Source organism: Falco rusticolus, chromosome 1 (genome assembly GCF_015220075.1).
Source record: "Falco rusticolus isolate bFalRus1 chromosome 1, bFalRus1.pri, whole genome shotgun sequence".
Taxonomy (NCBI): Eukaryota; Metazoa; Chordata; class Aves; order Falconiformes; family Falconidae; genus Falco; species Falco rusticolus.
In genome coordinates, this window is record NC_051187.1 from 95,475,008 (window position 1) to 95,495,790 (window position 20,783).

General features: G+C 36.7%; 1 protein-coding gene across 1 annotated transcript in view; it reads left to right on the plus strand.

Annotated features, from left to right (window-relative positions):
• Window positions 1-13,679, plus strand: part of TBC1D19 (TBC1 domain family member 19) — a 53,440-nt gene extending 39,761 nt beyond the window's left edge. Inside the window, exons 14-21 of the mRNA XM_037390797.1 lie at window positions 1,720-1,804; window positions 4,136-4,180; window positions 5,367-5,399; window positions 8,632-8,741; window positions 9,946-10,037; window positions 10,766-10,881; window positions 12,240-12,310; window positions 13,298-13,679. Of these exons, the coding sequence (XP_037246694.1) occupies window positions 1,720-1,804; window positions 4,136-4,180; window positions 5,367-5,399; window positions 8,632-8,741; window positions 9,946-10,037; window positions 10,766-10,881; window positions 12,240-12,310; window positions 13,298-13,372 (627 nt within the window). The 3' untranslated portion in view covers window positions 13,373-13,679. The remainder of the gene's footprint in view (window positions 1-1,719; window positions 1,805-4,135; window positions 4,181-5,366; window positions 5,400-8,631; window positions 8,742-9,945; window positions 10,038-10,765; window positions 10,882-12,239; window positions 12,311-13,297) is intronic.
• The last annotated feature ends 7,104 nt before the right edge of the window (window positions 13,680-20,783 follow it).

Below are 20,783 nucleotides of genomic sequence, written 5' to 3' on the forward strand. Positions count from 1 at the left end.
CTTGGTGAAAGCTTTGGCTTTGTTCTTTTTCAGTCCTTTGAATTCAGTGGTTTTCCTTTCAATTTTGATTATAAATATCCAGTAGTTTTCCAAACATTTCTGTACTTAGAAAGGGATTTGTGTCATGTTTTCTTTAGCATTATCATTTTTGTGAATGAGAAAAATAATACATAATAAATAAATTTGTAGATTCATTATTTCAGGCCAGAGTTTCAATTTGAATACTTCAGTCTTACATCCTGCATAATGAATACATGCAAAGAAACCTCCCCCAGCAGTTTTTAAGTGTAGTCGTAATTTCTGGTTGAGTAGACGCATAGTCTTAATTTAAAGACTTCCAGATACTGGTACTGGACACCGTATTCCTAAAAAAGAGGGCCTCAAATTAAGGTTACATTCTTTCCCCTATGAAAGAACATATTTTATGCCCTTTTTAGATTAGTTTCTTTTTCTTTCACCTCAGTTAACATATACAGAGAATTACGCTTGCCTGTGTATTGTTATTGTCAGCTGTATTTTGGCAGCTCTGAAAATGATTGTGTCTTGTGCAAGAATAATATTTAGCTTAAACTGTTTAAGATAATATAACTATTTATATTTTAAATGATGTTTGTATCTGAGATAGTTTTGAGGTTCAAACCAGGAAGAAGTCTCAAAATATGACCCGCTTTCTGTAAAAAATAAAAAAAGCTATGTTGTTCAAATGATAGTGTCTCAGTTTTGCATGTTTCCTTTTGACAAATGCTGGTATCTGGAAAATGTTTGCAATAATTAGGTGAAGGAAAAATCCATTCATTTTTACTTACAATAAATTATACACCATCTAAAACGTTTCTTCCTTTTATGCCTTGGGACAGGCATAAAACAAACAAACAAACTCTTAAAACCTGCAAGAACAGAGAGGGTGTAAGGTTGGCAGAAGAGGCAGCAGCAAGTTGAAGTCTGTCTTACTTCTGCCCTCCTGTGTACATTCTTGGTAGTGCAGTATTTCAGTGCATGAAAACATGAAAATTTTAAAGTACAGTACTAATTATTACAATTTTTACAACTGCGTATGTGATGAGTTTATTGTTAATTTTTTCTAGAAATGTTTTTACTATTTAATTTTATAGCAATTTCTGGGAATACTGGATTTTTCATTCATGTAAACAGTAAAAAATACAAATATATTTTACAAAATACAATGTGCATTTCAGAACTTAGGGATACAAAGTGAACATTATAATCTGTGCTTTTTGAAAGAACTGGGTATTGTGTAAGCAATCAGTAAAGCTCCTGGGAATGAAAGTGAGTGTAAGGATCAGTCTTCTGAAAACACACATATGTGAAAATGTAAATGTTTAGTTCACTTATTCACTTACTAGGACTTTCCCAGGTTATAGTAGCTGAGTAGAAAAATAATCTAATAGATGTCAAAGCAACCAGTTGCACGTGCAGTCACTTAATGATGTGACAGAAGGGGATAAACCCATGCTGAGGCAAAGAGGAGGGTTGGAGAACATGGATATTTTGCTGACAACAAATGAATATGAAGGTAAAATTGTAGCAAGTTCAAAGCGAGCCTGGAAATTTGAACAGGAAAGTAAATTAAGTTGGTCAAGAGCTTTCAACCTTATTCGTTGTCTTCAATAGCATGTAATAGATGCTAATTAGTGCAGGTCTTTACATCTGTTTGACATTGCTTTGTCAACTGATTTTTACATACTGTCTCTTCTACAGGTATTACTCTGTTTTTCCCGAGATACATCTGTATTGGAGCACTTTACTTACAGTAGTGCCACCCCACCCAAATCATACATACGAGGTAAAAAGAGTTGTTCTAAGGAAGACTGTATATATTTTTGTTGACTGCTGCAGTAATACAATATGTGAATTTGCTTTATGTTCATTACAACTGCTAGACTACATTTAAAAGAATGTTAATATAAACTTCATGTATCCAGTTGACATCTGCACAGATTGTGACAGTTTAGAAGCTGATTGCATGAAGACCAGATTGCAATGTTGTTCTTTTACTGTAGTTTACTGTGCATAATTCTCCAGTGTTTTATGAAAATAAATTAGACACAGAACTATGACAATATGGTAAAATCTTGGCAACATCTGTCTTCATCAGAGCTAGAAATTTAAATATTGTCCTTTACGAAGTGGTGGTAGGATGATACTTTCCCAAAGCAGTGAGTTTTGCAGATATTCGTAGACAGGGGCAGAACATGTTGCTGAAGAACTGTGGCCTCGGTTTGAAGGTCTGAACTCTACCAAGCAGACTTATACTGATTTTTTTCAAAGCATGGCATCTTCCAGAGTGTTAGCTTACTTTTGGATGTTCTTTGGCTTAAGTTCTCATGTGAATCTTGGTTTTCTTAACAATCTTAAATTTATTGTTTCAGTCCGCTTGTCTTCTCTGTCAACTTTTAATGCTGTGCCTCTTGATGGTTTCCTTGCTTCTTAGATCCTCATCTGCCTTGGCTTTACCCAGAGGTTCCTAGTTTTGTCTTCCTTCTTGAATCATTCAGCCACCCAATCACTTTTTTTTCCATGTACCTTCTGCATTCTCATTTTCTTCCTTGCTCCCTCATGCCAGTGTATTTAGCCAAATGTGATCCCCATACCAAATACTGGTTTTGAACAGGATCTCTGCTGACAGTTTTCCTCTTGCTGCTTCTTATGTCACTAGAAACAATGTTTGTTTTCTAAATTTGTTCTTCCTCCTTTAATGCTCCATAGGTATTCTCAGTCTCTCTCTCTCTCTCTCTCTCTCTCTCTCTCTCTCTCTGGGGGTTTTCTTTACCTGCTTCTTGAAACAAGCAAAGGGCTGACCGGAGAGCAGAACAGCAGTGGGATCCCAGGTCTCACTTCAGGCACAGAGCCATGGCGGCCCAGAAACACAGCTATGGGGAACATCCTACTTATTCCTAGACAAATCTGGGGAATGAAGTTACTGAAATCTAAATCTCTGCTGAACCTGTGCAGTGTAAATCTAAAAGGCTTGTAGATCCTATTTTTGGCTACTTTTCCAAGAGTTGTACTTTATACTAAAAATACTCTCCTTCCAGATTACAACTCCGGGCTTTACAGCAAGAAAACTACTGAAAGGAAAAGTAAAGAATATTTTTTAGTTTAATGAAACAACTGCTTTCTGTAATCAGAATTTTATGTAATAAAATTATGTAATTTTATGGGGTAGTAGGCAAGAGCTTTGCAGGCCAATTTTGAATTTAATTCTGTCAATTCATCCTATAGGAAAATATTTAAATCCGGATTCCATTGAATCTGACAAGAAATTTCCTGTGCTAAATTCTTCTGTGTAGAGTGAACAAAACCACAGAGATCTAGGGGATCTCTGACTATTGTATAAGTTTTCATATAAGTAATTACATTTTTTAGTTGCATTTTCTGATTTTAAAACAAAAATAATAACAGGTTTTTATTAGTTGTAATTATTCTTAGAGACACTTCTATATTTCTAAATAAATAGTTGATTTTTTAATAGTGGATTTTATATGATTATGTTCTATAGTTAAAATACAGTTAACTAATATAACATTCATTTTGCAGGGAAGATAAAAAGTTATAAGGTTAGTCTGTACTGTTAGTGATTGTTTTTGTATCTTTGTATGCAAAAGATTACTTAAATAATTTGTTGTAGCGAAACTATACCATCCATCTTCCTCTCTGTTGCAGGCTTAGTGAAGCCTTGAATATTTTTTATCTGTTCTTCTCTCTTTGTGGATGCTTTTCCTGTCCCTCGGGCAGTCTGCTACAGCATGGCAGACTTATCCCCTTTACCGTATCTGCTTATGGAACTTACACTGTCTTCAAAGTCCGCAGCAAAACACCTTTAGAGCTCCTGAGATACACCCAAATAAAATCTCTATGGTATAGCATTGCTGAAATCTTTCTCCTTATTTTTTGCTGATTGTCATCCTCCCTTATTGGTGCTGCATTTGAGTTTTATTTCTGACACCATACCTGTCCTATTGCATTGCTTCCTTGTTTTAGAAAATATTAAATGGTCAATAACGTAATTATTTATGATTTTTATAGTTGTAACTTAGATGCTACCTTTCTAATTTAAATCTTTTTACCTTTTAACAGTTTAATCACATTTTAATTGTGGTTTGATGATTCACAGGAAAACTTGGAATGGAAGAATATGCTGTTTTCTATCCTCCAAATGGTAAGAATTATACTATTACCTCCTCTAGTGGTAGACTGGAAAGATAGAGGATTTTTTTTCTGTAATACATGATAACTTCTTTTTCTATTACAACTTATGTTTTCATGTTATACTGCAAAATTCATTAATTTAAAGGAGTAAGCTGGACTGAAGCTACTCCAAAACCACATAGGGCCTGGTGTTAGTAGTCACATATGGAGTTTGTCTGTGTGGGAAGGAGAGGGAAAAACAACCTCTGGTGCAGCAGTTTGTGTTCCAGCCTTGTGTCACTGCTTAGAGGATCTGAATGGTACATGCTGAAACTGTCTGGCCTCCAGCTTTTCAGTACTCGACAAACCACACCTTGAAGTTTTCCTTTCAAAATTTGTCTTCATTTAAAAAATTCAGACTTAACTAATCTACATAATTTTGTTAAAATCATTGCTGTTATTTCAGTTACTCAAATTTTTTTTCAGCTCTTTATTTTGACCATTTCAATCCCCGTCTATTGAATCCTTTCCCTGTTTTTGCACTGCATTTGTATTTTAAGTTCAAGCTCTGCTCTTGCTTTCAAGGCCTTATGACACCACTCTTAAATCTACGTCTCTGGCCTTGTCTTCTATGTCTTCTGTGTTCCAGTGGTGTCGGTTGTAGCACATACTTTTGTTCCCCCTTTTTCCTTTTTTGCCTCTGCAGTTCTTTGCAGTGTTGTAGCCATGAAGCGTTGTCCTTACAACCTTTTGCTAAAGCAGCAGCTTCTTACCAGTCCTATATGAAAATTAATGAATGGGAGCTGGAAAGGAGAAAATTTTCATGATACAACTGCCAAGTCATCTAAGTGTTTTAGCAGAGTATAACATGAATTACTAGAGGTCTTGGCCTCCTTTTTTTCTGCTCCCTCCTTGTCGGTGCATGACACTTAAGCCTTGTCATTTATCTGAAATTAGGTTCTGATTTCGGCAAAGCTTATATGTAATAACCTCATGAAAATGGAGCTTTACTTGACTTTCTAGGAACTATAGCATGTGTTTAGGCATGTGTTTAAATATTTACAGGATTGAGATCCAAGACTGCACATGCCATAATAAGGAAATATTTTTGTTCCTATAGTAGGCAGAATGACTGCCAATGTAGAAACTGGGGGGCAAATACAGTTTTTTTACATGCATAAAAATAAATATTTTTTAAAATATATTATGTTTTTTAGGTGTAATTCCTTTTCATGGCTTTTCTATGTATGGTAAGTGTGACTCGTAAACTCTTAAAACCTCGGTATCGCTTTTTATCATTGCAGTTTAAAGCTGCATGTACTTTTCCGCAACTTTTAAACTTGTGTGTATATTCTGTTTCTTTGTATATGAAGACTGTTGTGTACAACTTTTAAAATTCCAGGTGTTTCTGTTTACTTAAATTACAGCTTGCTACCGTGTGGGAGTTCCTTCTTTGAGAGCTAATAGCTGAGCTATGCATCTTAATGTATATGAATAAAGGGATAAAGTTTGTAGACAGAGTGCTCTTTTCTTGTGTTTTATTTCTGGATAGACTAAGTTCCCTGTGAAGAGTTCTTAAAAACATGAATTATGTGAAAGGCCTGTTGATGTTTCCATTTGCCTAGAACAGATGTTAAAGGAGCATTAAATAATGGAATGGTTGCTAATTTACTGCATAGAGGAAAGCTCAAATATCAACAAGTTTTCTAGAAAATGAGCAGAAAAATCTCCTCAGGTCTCAGATGTAGCAAGGCACCTAATGCAGAAAACAGTGTAAGACTATTTGTTACAGCTTTTCAGTTTTTTCCTTTGATTTATCAAAGGTGTTTGTGGTATCACAGGGCAAGTAGGATTTGTTTATACTTAAAATGCTATGTTTTGCTAATCATTAAAATCAGGCAATTTAAATACAAAATGCAAATTTGAACCTGAATAAGGAATCTTAAGTCTTTGAAGTAAAGAACAGCTGAGTTACAAATTCTTCCTTAGGTACTGACTAGGAGGCTTTCACTTTTTGTGTGTGACACCACTTTTCAAAATGTTTGGATTTGACTCTGCCCTTGAGAACAGTGTCTCTGAAACTGGGTGTGAGCTTCCTCCCTCCCTCCTGCCCTCTCTGTGCAAGGGCTCAGAACATGTCTGATGTGAGAAGGAGGGAGGCTGAAAAACAAGGCAGTGGAAACACAGTAGTTAACTCCAAGCTACGGGTACAGTAGCTGGGACCAAGCAGAGCATTCTGCGTATTCTATGCTGTGCTGCTATAGGAGGAAGTATCTGGATCTTTATCTAGAATCACAGAACCATTTAGGTTGGAAGAGACCTTTGAGATCAAGTCCAACCGTTAACGCAGGACTGCCAAGTCCATCACTAAACCACGTCACTAAGCACCGCTTCTACATGTTTTTTAAGTACCTCGAGGGATGGTGATTCCACCACATCCCTGGGCAGCCTGTTCCAATGCTTGACCACCCTTTCTGTCAAGAAATTTTTCCTAATACCCAATCTAAACCTCCCCTGGCATAACTTGAGTCTTTTTCCTCTTGTCTTGTTACTAGTTATTTGAGAGAAGAGACTTACCTCCACCTACCTACTACAGCCTCCTTTCAGGTGGTTGTGGGGAGCAATAAATTCCCCCCTGAGTCTCCTTCAAACCAAACAACCCCAGTTCCCTCAGATGCTCCTCATAAGACTTGTTCTCTAGAACTTTCACCAGCTTTGTTCCCCTTCTCTGGACACCCTCCAGCACCTCTGCATCCCTCTTGAAGTGAGGGGCCCGAAACAGTATTTGAGGTGTGGCCTCACCAGTGCCAAGTATGAGGGGGGACAATCCTTTGCCTTGTGGTCCTGCTGGCCACACTGATACAAGCCAGGGTGCTATTGGGCACACTGCTGGGTCGTGTTCAGGCTGCCATCAACCAGTACCCCCAGGTCCTTTTCTGCCAGGCAGCTTTGCAGCCGCTCTGTTTGTAAATCCTATACACTTTTCCGTGTTCATATGCATATGCTTGTAGGGTGCCAACTGTCAGGCACTGTTCTGTGATCCTCCTGGCCTTTATGTTCATATGCATGCTGCCAAGTCTTCCACCTCCATCTTCAGTCATTAAAAGCATACGCATTAGTAACACCCACTGCTTTTCTTACCCCTCTGTAAATACACGTTTCTGTGGACATCTCACCTTGCCTTGGCATCCCACTTCTCATACACATACACTACTGCTTTCTATTAAGCCACCTTCTCTGATGTGTATATATATATATATGTGAAAATGAATTGATATATGCATACACCCATATATATGTATATATATATAAAAGTACATATATCTATGTGCATATATATACATATGTATACAGGTAAATGTATTCATATCCCTAGCTTTGTGTAAATAAAACTAGAAGGGAATGTGAATGTAGAGATAGAAACTGTGAGTGTGTTAAAATGTAAGTTGTCATCCATAATGAATGCACCTGTAAAATGAGGCAGTAGATGTGATGAGTGGATAGCTAAAAAGGCTGTTTACAGAAATGTATATAGACCAGGGGTCCTCAAACTTTTTAACCAGGGGGCCGGCGCGCGGATGCAATGGCAGGCAGTCATCTGCGGCTGCTTGGTTTCCCCCCCCCAACCCCGGCGGGGGGGGCTGTAAATACCGGGGGCCGGATTGAGGACCCTGGAGGCGGGGGGTATCTGGCCCGTGGGCCGTAGTTTGAGGACCCCTGATATAGAACAACTGTCTGTAAAACATGCATTAAACAAATGGAGTAGCAATTGGAGGGAACTGATTATGTTTGTGCAGCATATACATACAACAGATTTATCCATATGCTAGACTTCTACAAAAAGGAAAAAGGGACTGATTGTAAAAAAGTTTGAGAACTGCTGCTTTACAAATGTAGCCAACTCTTATTTTGAATCAGGTATATTACAAAGCTTCTAAACAATAAACTACTAAACGTCCATGGTTTTGAGATAATACAGCTCTCTGTCAGTTTGTCATACTTATGTGATGTTACTGTGGCAACTAAAAGCTATTTTTAAAATATTTTAGTTTTGACAATGCTTATCTTCAAGCAGCAAACTTATTCCAGTCTTGCAAATGGGGAACCAACTCAGAGATGGTCACTAGCCCAAGGGCACATTGGAAGTTATAGATTACTATAAACCCCAGAGAAACCATCCTTAAAGTGTATTTCTATTGTTTCAGAAGCCAGCATTGTAGTAAGCAGGGTCTAACTAGTTTAGATACTTGAAATATATAGAACTATTACCTAGACTGTATTGTACTCCCTTTCTTAACTATTGAAGTCAAATGATAGACTGTATTATAAAATACTTCTTTCTTAATAATTGGTTTAGTGTTGTTTTTGTAAGTTGTACTACTATAAATTACTTGGGTTTTCCTCATACTTCATGCACTTAATCATTGAACTCTTTTAGAAGTTTACAGTGTTGAGTCAATTATAATTCTTTTATCCTTTCAGTTGCTCCACTTTGTTTTCTGTACCATGAACCTTCCAAATTGTATCAGATATTCCGTGAGATGTATGTGCGTTTTTTCTTCAGACTCCATTCCATCTCTTCTCATCCCTCTGTAAGTTCATTAGGAATTAAAACCCACTCACTTGATATTCTGTTTGCTATGGAACAATATTATGCAGTGGCATGATTTTCTATGTGATTGAAATATATCCTTTTAAATATAATAAAATATTTCAGGCAAGCTTGGAAAAATTATTAGGTAACTCCAGTTTGGATGTTTTTGTTTTCTATGTCAATTATAGTCTTTGCTATCGAACATCATGTATTTAAAAATAATACAGCTCTCTCAATTTATGAGGGTGTGGGTGGTTTTTTGAGAGTCAAGTCTTTTATGTAATAGGTTTCTCAGTTCAGGAAGTCACATAAATGCATACTCACTTTCATTTTAATTAATGACATGTAAGTGCATGCTTAAGTATTTTCTGGGGTGGAGGGACTAAAACACAGTCATATATATATATACAGATCCTGTTTCAGTGACATCAAGTTAACATCTGTTTCTTTAGCTCAAGTATCTGTGTGTGTCAGCATGTGCTAGATAAATTTAAATAACAAATGACCAGGACAAGCTGTCTTGAATGTAAGACAATAGTAGAAATCGGTTTATCTTCTGTTTTTGACAAATAAAACTTAGTAAATATTTTTTCCCTCCTTCACAAATTGCTGAATAGCTATAGTACTTTTTGAAAACACTTCCTGGTTAAAAGAAAATCCTATTCTTGATATACCATTTCACGGCTGTGCATTGTGCTTTCAGTCATTAAAAGCAGGAAAATGGGTCAGACAAGAATCTGTTCATTTTCATGGTAATTTTAAAAAGAAATTTAAAAATGCGTTTACATTTAGCTTTTTCATAGTTATCCCCATTGCTATTTGGTTTTAGTTATCAGAGATACTATTTCTCACATCATTTTTTTTTTTTAGTGCAACTGAGGTCTATTTCATCAAAGTGGAAGTATTTCAAGTAGGTCATATTATAATAACCTGCTAAGTACTTAGAGCCTGACATACAAATACCATAAGTAACTTCCAGCTGAAAGGGACTATCACAACATATTACATTGCTAATATATACATAAAATTAGTGACTGAAGGCATTAGAGTTGCTTGTGCCCTGCTTACCTGAGCTGTGTATTGTATCATTAATAGTGTTTTATTGCTTGAATTAAAAATTCATGCATACTTACATGCTGATACTGTTTTCTCAGATTGGCAGGGTGACTGTTAGTATTCAGGATATGATCTTGTTTCATTAGGGCATTGTGTCATTGTGTTTGCTGTTTGAGACTCTTCTACAAACCCATCTGCCCCAGCTTTTTTATCACCTTCGAGAAATTGGGGCTCAGCCGTAAGTACATCTTTCTGACTACAAATGTTGAAGATTCATTGTTCTGGAAATGCTGTTCTGTAGTATTTTAATTTAAAAGATATGGAAAATTATTCAAAAACATCAGTGTGCTGTTTTTCCTTGAAAGTCAATTGGAGTCCTTTGTCTAAGGTGTGTATGTGCTTTGTGCATTTCTTCTGTAAGTTCTATGAAAGAGTGAGGGGAATTGCTCTACGAGGAACACTACGTTATTCAGCTAAGTTTCAGTTATTCATGTCAGATCTGATGGAACTAAGTGATTTATTTCGTAGGGGACAAAGGACACAGAGATATGTTAGTTGCAGCAGAAGCTACTGGAAAGGGAGAGAGCAAGAGACTGTTATTCTGTAGTGTACTCATGGCACCAAGTGCAATAGAACCTGAAAATCTTGCTGGTATAATTGGTATTCATCATAATATAATTGCAGAAAGGATGAAACATTGGGGGTGATAATAGCTGAAGATCCCTCTGCTCTGATTGTTTGGTCAGAATATTTTAATTCTATAGTACTTTGTCAAACAAGATGCTAAATAGTTTTCTGATGATTGTTGCAAAGGAAAACATTGATTATTAGAGCAGCAAGAGAAAATGGCTATCCTTTCTAGAAAAGAAATTCAGAAGAATAATAGAATATTTTCTATTTGTAGAGGATTTGACTGATCATTGTGGGAAACAAATACAGTAACTGTTGTTTATCACTTGTTTTCAGGCTACGAATTTCGTTTAAATGGATGGTACGAGCATTTTCTGGTTATTTAGCTACAGATCAGCTCTTGCTTCTGTGGGACAGAATCCTGGGATACAACTCTCTAGAAATTCTTGCTGGTAATAGAATTGTTTTTACAAAACTTATTAAGTCCAGGTGGATGTAAGGCCAATACATGTTAGCTTCAAATGTATTTTGTGACAAGAAGGAAATAATTGCTCTTTGAATGCTGAAAGCAGATTACATACATGTCAAGGAGTATAACTTTTAGAAAACGAGAATTGTGTAAGTACTGCATCTCTTAACAAAAATATATGATGTAATTTTTTTTCGTGGTAGCACTGCAAAACTGCTAAGTGCTCTCTGAACAGAATATAGGATGTTCTCCTAGTTTCAGTGGTAACAATAAATGAGTTCATCTCCTTTCACAAAATACAAGGTTCATGTTACTCACTTATGGCAAGTATTTCTTCAGTACTTAGAGCAAATGAGAGTTCCCCTGATTTTGCTGGATGTCTTCTTTAGAAGTCCCATCTTTTAAGACATTTTGAAAGTTTTGCACTTTTGTAATTATTTTTTTTTTAAAGAAAATTATGTCCTAAGATTTATGCAAGGTTTAAGATTGGGGTTCTAAAGAAGACATATGTATTCAGCCGGGTCAGTTTTTAAATACAAAGTAGGTAAATAGAAGATAAAAGGTTTTGGTTCCATTCGTACATATAAGACAGCTATGTAGAGGGGTAGAGAGTGGTAGTAAATGGAGTTACACCTACCTGAAAGGAGATTATAGGCAGGTGGAGGTAGGTCTCTTCTCCCAGATAAGTAGCAACAGTATGAAAGGAAATGGCCTCAAGTTGTTCCAAGGGAGGTTTAGATCAGATATTAGGAAAAATTTCATGACAGAAGGGGTGGTCAAGCATTGGAACAGGCTGCCCAGGGATGTGGTGGAACCACCGTCCGTGGAGGTATTTAAAAAACGCATAGAAGCGGGGCTTAGTGATGTGGTTTAGTGATGGACTTGGCAGTCCTGGGTTAACGGTTGGACTTGATGATCTCAAAGGTCTCTTCCAACATAAATGATTCTATGATTCTATATAATTATATAAGATACTACAAAACAAATTAACATTTTTGAAAATATTTCATAATATTCACAACTGAAATAGTGCTATTTAAATAAATTAAAAATATTTGCTTAGAAATGAACTGATTGTAAATCACTTTGTCCCTTTTAATTAAGAGCTATTTATCTTAAACTCAAGCATTTTCACTCAGACTTCTCTGAAAGAATGTTGTGTTTTTCCTATCAGTTTTAAAGAGTAGCCAAAGAAACTCAAAACACAGCCATCTATTGTATATTATTCTTCAGAATCAAAATAATTTCTCTACGGGAGTGAGAATTGGTATTATACATCAAGATTAATTCTAAACACTAATTAACAGGTCAGCAACTGAAATATTGGGCATTTTCTTTCAGTCCTGGCAGCTGCTGTGTTTGCTTTCCGAGCGGTCAACCTGATGGAGGTGACATCACTGGCTGCAGCTGAAGTAAGGATAAGTTTCAGTTAGAGGAGATTGAAATAGTTTCTGATGCCTTGCCAACAGGAGTAACTTAAACTTCATATGGCACATGGTACATAGTGTAAATCTTTCTGCCTAAATTCTTACCTCATATAAAAAACTGAGGAAATTGTGTACATAATACTGCTTTATGGAGTAAATGGAAATGAAAGGGTCTATTTGCTACAAAAATGCAGTGTTATCAAATTATTTTGTACAATTAGATTTTTTTCTATTTTATTAGATAATTGTGTTTGTGGCATATATTGATTCTAAAATATTGTGGTTTGTACCTTTTTTCTCAGTACATTTTGATGTAGTTGCTTCTGTGCTTTTTGATATTACAAAGATTTTCCAAGATTACTTTTGTCGCACCTGAAATTTCTCTGAGTACTCTTGTGAGAAATGAAGAAAATTAAATCATGTAGGTGAAGATTATTATTGTTTATCTCTAGTAATTTGTTCAGATTTTCTTTTTTTCCAAAACTGGTGGTTTTTTTAAACTTTGAGAGTTTGTGATTGATGACTTGATATTTTTCTTTTTTTTTTTTAAACATACTTTCATGAGAAGACATTGACTATTTGAGTCATTACATTGGATTTACTTCACAAGTACTAGCCAAGCCACAGGATAAGGACTCTCAATTCCCAATTATTTTTAGAAGCAAGTTGAAATGTTAGACCCCTTACTCACCCATGATGCCATGTATATTTGAAGTAAGGCTAAAGGCTAAAATAAAGTTACTTGGTTTATATACATAAACATATGTTTTTTCTTTGAAATCTTAGCTTGAAAAATAATACAATAAAGCACTAACATAAAACAGCATAATTTGTTTCTAGCCAGGTCTGAATCTAATTACTGTTAGTATTGTAGTCAGTATTTGAACGTTTTTCTGATTTCTTGACTTGCTTTAAAGAAATTTGATTCAAATGTCAAGTTTAAGAAGCCTTTTTGTTTTTTTTTTATCCTAGGCTGTACTTGCTGACCTTTCAACCCTGAAAGTTATGCCTCTTCTTCAAATCTTCTTGTTTGCAACTGTCACTTGATCTGCTTCAACAATACTGGTACCACAATTCCAGTCTTTCTTGAGAAGCTAATCATCATCTATGCAATGTCTGCATAAAACCAAAATTAAACTGTATGTATAATATTAATTTAGAAATCATTACCTTAAAATTTTCTAACTGAAAACAATAACTTTGCACATGAGCGTGTGCAGTGCATGCTACTGAATTTCACCATAACAGCAATGATTATTATTTGTACAGTGAGAATGACTACTTGTGCAAAAAAACAATGTGAATCGGTGTCTAAAATGCATGTAACATTAAACTACATAAAGTAAATATAATTTGTGATCTGAGTTTTGTGATGTTAATGTTGGAGTTGTAAAAGCTCTCTTTTAATATGAAATTACTTTTTCAAGGTCGCAGCTTATAAGTTATCAGCTCAAATACTGTAAACTGAGAAAATAAAGATACTTTAACTTGCAAGATTTTTTTTCTGATTTTCTAAGGAAAGGATAGGCTCATATACCGGTTCTGCTATCTCTGTCCTACTTATTCTCATCACTGAAGTTTTCTCTGTATTTTTTCTCCTGATAGCTACTTCCGTTTATTCTTTTCATATACATAGTCACGCATTCCCCATTCATGTTCGGTTAGGTACACAGCTATGTCATGCATCTTCTAAACTCCTACCCAGAGTCCCATCAAAGGCCCCGTGTCATAAAATATGTTCCCCTGCAGAGAAGGCCTGAGCACAGCTTCTTTCATAACTTGTTGGAGCCAGTCCTTGCATGAGCCAAAATATTCCCCTGAGAACGATGCCAAGAGTCCTTTTGCCGTGACCCATGCTGTCTTTGGGAGAGCAGTGCTAGGCTTTTGCCAGTTTTCCAGCCTCTCTGATTCAACAGCTCAGGCTTCAGAATCCATACTCATATCGATGTGTGACAGATTGTCACTACGCTGTTAGGCTGGCTCATCGTCTGTTAGTGATCATAGCTTTTGTGAGGTCTTCCAGCTTTTTCTACTGATTTGTTTAATACCAAAATTGGATTGAATAATCTGTTTTGATTGAGCATATCTTAATAGCTGAAAAAGGATCAAAGTCAAAAGAACATAATGGGTAATATAGCCACTGTGTTTGCCATAGGACTTTTATCTTTGCCTAATTTACTTACATGTAGTTGTCATCATTTGTCATACATACTGAATGTATGACAGTGAAACATGAATCCCTCATAGTTTGCTCAAAAGTTTTCTGTCAAATGATCTAAGCTGTAGTCTGAGATAGGGTTATGAGCTTTACGTCTGTGATTCTTGTTGTCTCTGTCAGGATAATGTAGTAAGCAACTTACGGATCTTTTATAGACCGCTAGTAGATTTATAAGGCTAATTCTAAAAAAAGGTAAAGTTCTGGACTCAGTATGATCACTTCTTATATTAAGAACCAAACTGCTTAACAAACACAATGTATTGAATGAGAATATTTAGGGAAATTTTGTTCTGTATAACAAAGAAAATGGATCTTCTCCTTAATATTTGCAAGAAATAGTTTCAACTGTTTGACTAGAGGCTTTTTGATGACATTTAGATTTTAAAAAGAGGACATGTGACAACTTTTATCTTTACAGCAAGTATTACCTGGTTTTATATATGGGAATGGAGGCACAGAAAGATTAAGTGATTTGCTAAAAATTACAGAGTAAATTCATAAAAGAGGTGAGCAGTCTCTCCTTTCCCAAATTCCTGTTTATACTTTAGGATGCTTGGTTTGTGTATTAACCACAAGACCTCATTTAATCTTCAGAACAACAAATAATGCACATCTACCTCTAAAACTGCAGCATTTTGCAGTTTTTAAAATCAGTAAGATTGGGTAACAATTTAGAAGTTATAGTGTTACAAACCAGTCACAAGGTTTGTGGCTCAGTAAGGTGATTAAAAGGTTACCATGGCTTTTTAGGGTATTAAAAGTATTTACTAAATAGCAAGGGAGATTCCCTAGAGGTCTCCTGACTCTCTCATTTGCATCTCTCTGTGTAAGTACATGGTGCAGAATCTGAACATTACCCTAACCCATTCCATGCTGGGATTTTTGAGCAATATTTTTTTTCTCTCTCTTTTTTTTTTTTTTTTTCATTTTCAATGTTTTTGAAAATGTTATAAGTAGGCAGACATAGAAACTTGGGTTCTTGTTTAAAGAAGCAGTTCTGTGAGTAACAGAGCATGGTCTGTTTTCCTCTGACTTGGCATCTTGTTATTCATCCTTACAATCTCATATCTCCCTTGTGTCCCCTCTGCCTTTCCCACTGGAGTACTTAACTCCTTTCCTGACCTTCACACTCATTTCTCCTCGTGGTTGGATCTTCTGCTATACCACTCATGCTGACTGCCCAGGCTGGCTGCTCCGTGAGCCTGGGGTGATGCTGTGCCTCTTACTGCAGGGTTGACCACAGGCTTCACAGACTGCATGCAGCTCTTGGGCCAGGTATTGTACGAACCAGCTCTAGCAGCAAATCTCTTGAAGACCTCTGCTGCCCTTTGTCAGATGTTTGAGACATAGAAAGATGCATACGCACAGACAGGAATGTATACAGGAATAATGAGTATAATTGCTTCAAAAATGAGATTAAGATGGGATGAAAAATGAACCAGATACTCTTAGACTTCAACTATACTGTTAGGTTTTTAAAAAAATATAAAAATCTATCTTAAAAAATTGCTTTTACTGAAGAAGGATTGCTTTCATATTCCCCTTAGTTTCCTGGTTTAGTTCCAACAAAATACTGTGTTTCAGATTCTGGCTGATACTTGTATTTTTAATCTCCCTTGCTTAAATAACGCTTTAATTTCAAATGTTTTTAAAAATAGTAAAATGACTGGTTTACAGCTAGATACTTCTCTTGTATATGTAGGTAGTATCAATTATTTAAGTTTTAATTCCTTAACTTTACACACCAGTTCCAACCTGTTCATGTCTGTAGTCCATCATTTGACTTCCAAATTCCTGAAACTCTTCTTCATTTTTTCTGTTTTAAGTAATGGCCAGACTTTGATAGTAGAATCATATCTAAATTGATAATTACATTGATTTGAACAGACTCATCTGGACCTTCAACAGCTCAGTTTAGCTGAGTTGTATTTCTTGGTCTGTTCCTCCCTATCTGAAATCATGTAAACAGACATTCCAGTACAAGAACCAATTGTTTCCATATTTATAGATAGGGATCAATTTTTTGCTGCTTACCTTACGATTCTGGCTACGGTCTGTCAAAGGTTACTTGTAATGTCAAATAGACTGTTTAAAAAACGCAAAAGTAAATAGGCTTGTCTAAAAATGTACCCAAGTTATCTTCGTTCAGTACTTCCAAAAATATATTGAAACTTAAATCTTGATGACTGGGTAATGGAACAATTGAATAACTAGAACAGCTTCTACTTTTTAGTGGATTTTTTTTTGTGTCATAGTAACAAATTTTATTATGAGAAATTGAGAGAGTATGGAGATTGTGAAACACTCAAGATATCCCAGTAAAGGGAAAAGGCTTGAAAGAGACACCAGTTCAAGAAACATTTATACTTGTAAACAGCAAGCAGCAAAAAACCATATGCCCAAGCACATGCCTCTTTTACTGTCTTCTAATGAATTTTATAAAATTCTTCCAAAAGGACTGAATGGATTTCATTAAACAGAATCATAGAATCATATCACAGAATGTTTGGGTTGGAAGGGACCTTAAAGATCATCTAGTTCCAACCCCCCCGCCATGGGCAGGGACATCTTCCACTAGACCAGGTTGCTCGAAGCCCCATCCAGCCTGGCCTTCAACACTTGTGGAGCATCCACAACTTCTCTGGGCAACCTGTTCCAGTGCCTCACCACCCTCACAGTAAAGAATTTCTTCCTAATATCTAGTCTAAATCTACTCTCTTTCTGTTTCAAGCCATTACCCCTTGTTCTATGGCTACATGCCCCTGTAAAAAGTCCCTCTCCAGATTTCTGGTAGGCCCTCTTTAGGTACTGGAAAGCTGCTGTAAGGTCTCCCCAGAGTCTTCTCCAGGCTGAACAACCCCAACTCTCTCAGCCTGTCTTCACAAGAGAGGTGTTCCAGCCCTCTGATCACCTTCGTGACCCTCCTCTGGGCTCTCTCCAACAGGTCCTTTTTATATCGGGGGCTGCAGAGCTGAACACAGTGCTCCAGGTGGGGTCTCACAAGAGCCAAGCAGAGGGGGAGAATCACCTCCCCCAGCCTGCTGGTCACCCTTACTTTGATGCAGCCCAGGATACAGCTGGCTTTCTGGGCTACAAGCACACATTGCCGGGCCGTGTTGAGCTTCTTGTCCGTTGCTGTATAAAGATCCGTCAGGGGAAGGCAATATAGTGAGCCACTTAGTAACACTAAATAAGCATTTATTTAAAAGATACTGAAATATATTGCAAAACTGTAGGGCTGTATCTTCAGTGAGGAAGGGGGAGAGCCTTTTGACATACTTTAAAAAATTGGTAATATATTCTGTCAAGTATTTTATGTGAGGAAACAGGAGAGGGAGGGGGAGGATGTGGCAGGGGTGGCGGGAGCTGCTGGGCACTTCCTTTTCCCTCCTTTCCTAGAGGCTGTTCCTGTCCATGCCTGGCTGCTGGCAGATGTTACTGCACCGGCAGCTTTCATCCCCAAAGCCCGCTCAGGAAAGGCAATTAGCTGAAGCATGTATTTTGGATCAACAGAGTTTGTGTTTTGTACGGCCAGCTGCAGCTGGCTTCCTCCAGCCCCAAAAAGTTTGCCTGATGTGCAGTTACTGGGCAGGGGAACGCAGCAGAGCTAGGGCCAGGACAAGAACCAGGACCAGGACCATGGCCAAGCCAAGAGCCTCCGGGAATGGCCGGCAGAGCAGATAGTAACTAGCCTTCCTCTCCTCCTGGGCAGCACCAGCAGGAGAAGCCACCCCTGTGAATAATTCCCCCTCTGGGTAGCCATGTTAACAATACTGGGCTTCAGAAGACGTGCTCAAGGACAACTGTGGTGGTGGAGTTTGGGTTTTTTTACAGCTTTAGGATTCAGTGCAGGAGAGAAAAAACACTCCTTCCTGGAGGCATCAGGCTTTCAGCATGAGGCCACACTTGTTGTGAGGGACTGCACGTCTGTGAGGAGTTCTGTAAGAACCATTTATTGTAGTAAATAACCACAGAATAATCTGAAACATCTAGAATCCAGAATAAGCTGTGCTGCTAATTGAAATAACTGAAAGCATTTTTTTCCTGCACGCTTCATTCTTAGCTTTTTCAATACCTTAACAAGACTATGAACACAGGGAAAATTGTTTTGAACCAGCAGTGTAACAGTTGTGCTCTGCTTTAAAACTGTTAAAATGTCTCATCTTTTTTATTTTTTTTAATTAGACAATTGTATACCTATCAAATGACGGCTGTACAGACCAATTGTGGTTTTGAGAAGCATCTTGGGATACTTGTGTCTTCTGTGGACAACATACAGTGCAACAGAAGTCAGCAGATGAGAATAGACTCAATATATGGTTAGAATAGGATGTTCATCTTGGGTTTACCACGCTTTATAAGACCACAACACTTAAACAATTACGATGCAGTCTAAATACAGATTGGGGATCAGCCTTAAAATTAATATGGGGGAGAAATACTGCTTTTTGTCAAACCTTTTTTCTTTGTTTTGAGTCTTTATTTGAGCCCAGGGAGGTTCACCTGATTCTGTGTATTTTCAGACATTGCTGGTTACAGAAAGTGAAGTTCAGCATCAGATGTGGTGGGGCCTCTATTTGTCCCTATTTCAAAATCAGCCTGTTGTTCTAGATGTGGGACTACTGATAATGTGCAAAGTATTATCTCTGGAGAATTGGCTTTATGGAGGACCATGGTGTTTTGCCAAATGACATTGTGTTTGGCTGAACAGTTTGAACAAATTGTTTCTTTTGGGATTATGACCAAAATAAATGGAATATTTAACAAAGGAGTTAAAGCTCACAATTGGTGCAAGACAAAGCACATGACCAATTTCTGTGCTTTGTTTTAAACAAAAAAAGTCTGTATCATGTTGCTAAGAGACAAACTGGGATTTGATAGTCAAGACAAAATATTACATTATAGCCACGTAATATGTTTTAGTAGGTATCTGATAGTTCAGTTTATTCAACAGCTGTGTGTTCCATGAATGGCACATTATAGAATTTTATTTTTTTTTCCCTGAAAAGCTCTGTTTAGGATAGTTATGCACTTAATGAGTCCAATTACAAATAGTAAATCAGCACAAATATACATTGTTAAAAGCAATATTTGATCTTCTATTTGTTCAGAATTATTTATTATCTAAATTTGTTTGATAATACATCTAGTGTCATAACATTTTCCCTTTTCTCTCTTTTTATTTTTTTTAACTGCATCTGGGTTACAAAAACATGAGCATTGCTTTGAAGCCCAGTCCTGGTTCATTAATGTTAACATCAAGTTCTAACTGTGGAAAACTGGCATAGTTACAGCTTGTGAAGGAGGTTCCAGTTGCTTTCGGCACTCACATGAGTGGTGAAGAAGTTCTCTTGATAGTTTCTGACCTAAAGACATATTTAGATACTTAGTTTTAGTTTGTGATACATTTTAGATAAAACTGATAGACATGGTAAAGTAGCGTTATCAGCATTAACACCCCTCACCATTAACACAAGGGCTGCGAGGCCTCCCTCCCACCTATGCCTTGCACTTTCACTGTGGGGAAAGTGATTCTTGAAAGGAAGGGCTTGTGGAAAAAGATGCTCATACTCTGTAGACTGTACTCTCTGCAACACAGAAAGGGATCATTTGCTATTTGTATATTTAACAAAGTACGTTTTCTTCTACTGACCTTAGACTGTATCTTTATTCAGCAATTAAAACATGTATGTCAATTAAAAGGTAAAAAGGTGTTTCTGAATTCTTCATTATTTTTTAAGAGCTTGAGTAAGTTTTGTGAATCATATGAAAGAGAAAATGTCTCTTTGGTATGTTAATATAAATTTTGAAATTCAAACTTTTACCACCAGATATTTATGTTCCAGAGCTTTATCTTCTCCTCCCTTCTTTTTTGCAATATTCAATATCCTTACATAGTTTTGTCTAATCTGGTTTTGCTGTCTTTGTGAATTACAGTTTACATCTTATAGAAAATATAAACCCTTCTGTTTAGGACTCTTATTTTTCCCTGAGAAAGATGATGTTTCTAATCTGTTATGGAGAAATCCTGGAAAAACTTTAAAGGTTTGCTATCTGTCCATTTCTGCATTAGGTGGCAATACAGATAAAGGGTAAGTATTACAGTGGAGAGTCTGTTTACAACAGGTATTATTTATTTAGGCAGCTAATCAATATTCAGACCTGAAACCACACAATTAAAAGATGGGAGTAGTAGATGTTTGGGCTTTGCAACAATCTAGGTTAATAAAGACCTAAATA